The sequence below is a fragment of the Argiope bruennichi genome, chromosome 10, assembly GCF_947563725.1.
Source record: "Argiope bruennichi chromosome 10, qqArgBrue1.1, whole genome shotgun sequence".
In the NCBI taxonomy this organism is placed as follows: domain Eukaryota; kingdom Metazoa; phylum Arthropoda; class Arachnida; order Araneae; family Araneidae; genus Argiope; species Argiope bruennichi.
Genome location: NC_079160.1, coordinates 72,967,079 through 72,968,288, shown reverse-complemented (window position 1 = coordinate 72,968,288; position 1,210 = coordinate 72,967,079). Strand labels below are relative to the sequence as shown.

Genomic DNA, 1,210 nt, shown 5'->3' with positions numbered 1-1,210 from the left:
GAAAATCAAGATTCTTTCACATTGAATTACAAGTGACTCACTATAAACCCATTTTTATTTTTGGAAAAATATCATTATTGACAGCAGAAGGTACTTTAAAATGACCCACTATCGGAAGCTTCTTTTTTGATAGCTCTGAATCCAGTCAAATATATAAATTTCCTCTGATCGTCAAGCTGGGATTTTGTGCTCCCGGGATTTTTGATTCTCGTTCCTGTTACCTTCTACCTAATGGAGCTTTGACTTTGTTGTGTGAATTCAATATTTCTACCGGTTTGAGGTTCTGTGACAAATGAGTCTAATTGCCTTTTCCAGAACTATCGTAAGCTAACGCATCAAGAAATATTGAAAACAGAATTTGAAAAGTTGATACCGAAAAGTTTGAAAGAGTTGGCCCCTGAAGATGAAACCACAGATGAGACACAGGAAACTTTTGATGGAAAAAGCAAAACTCTCCAGACACTTAAAGAAGATTTAAAGAAGTTCTACAAGCAAAAAAAGCATTGTGATGTTATTCTCCAGATCGAAAATGAATCGTTTCCTGCTCACAGAAGTATTCTTTGTTCTAGATCTCCTGTCTTTAGCTCTATGTTTGACCATGATACGAAAGAACCGTCAACAAGAAAGTGGATATTGTTGATATGGATGCTGATACTTTGAATCGATTCTTGTTGTTTCTTTATTCTGACACACTGGAAGACCTTCAGTGGGATAGAGCAGAAAGATTATTATATGCTGCCAACAAGTACCAAGTGGAATCTTTGAAAAAAGAATGTTCCTCTTTCCTTATGTCCCACCTTACCGTGTCTAATGTCTGCGAAGCACTAGTACTTGCTGAACTCTACTTGGAGGATCAACTAAAAACAGAATGCGAAGCTTTCGTCTTTGAAAATGCTTTGGAAATATTCTCTTCGATAGAATGGGAAAATTTCACTGTAGAAAATCCTTTTATGTCTGCAAAATTGCTACGAGAATACTTTGCCCTCAAAAAGGTCTCTTAGGTCCAGACTAATTTTAATTAATCACATGCTTCTGAATATGTAATCCAGGCTCCGTTTAACTGATTGGTTTCTTTTGAAGGTATGATGAGAACTTTAAAATTCGAAGAAACATTTTAAATTAAATCTGCTATTTTAAAATTTTGTGTGAAATTGTATTTAAAGCAATGCATTTTTAATTTTAAATATTGTGGTTAAGATGTCTCACAAAA

The 1,210-nt window shown here is 34.6% G+C and overlaps 1 protein-coding gene across 1 annotated transcript; it reads left to right on the top strand.

Annotated features, from left to right (window-relative positions):
* The first annotated feature begins 641 nt into the window (after positions 1-641).
* LOC129987591 (speckle-type POZ protein B-like) lies at positions 642-1,001 on the top strand. Its single transcript, XM_056095553.1, has one exon. The coding sequence runs from the start codon at positions 642-644 to the stop codon at positions 999-1,001; it is 360 nt and encodes a 119-aa protein (XP_055951528.1).
* Positions 1,002-1,210: the final 209 nt, after the last annotated feature.

Bases quoted from the DNA above. Each gene is read 5' to 3' on its own strand.
- LOC129987591 (XM_056095553.1), top strand. From the start codon at position 642: ATGGATGCTGATACTTTGAATCGATTCTTGTTGTTTCTTTATTCTGAC.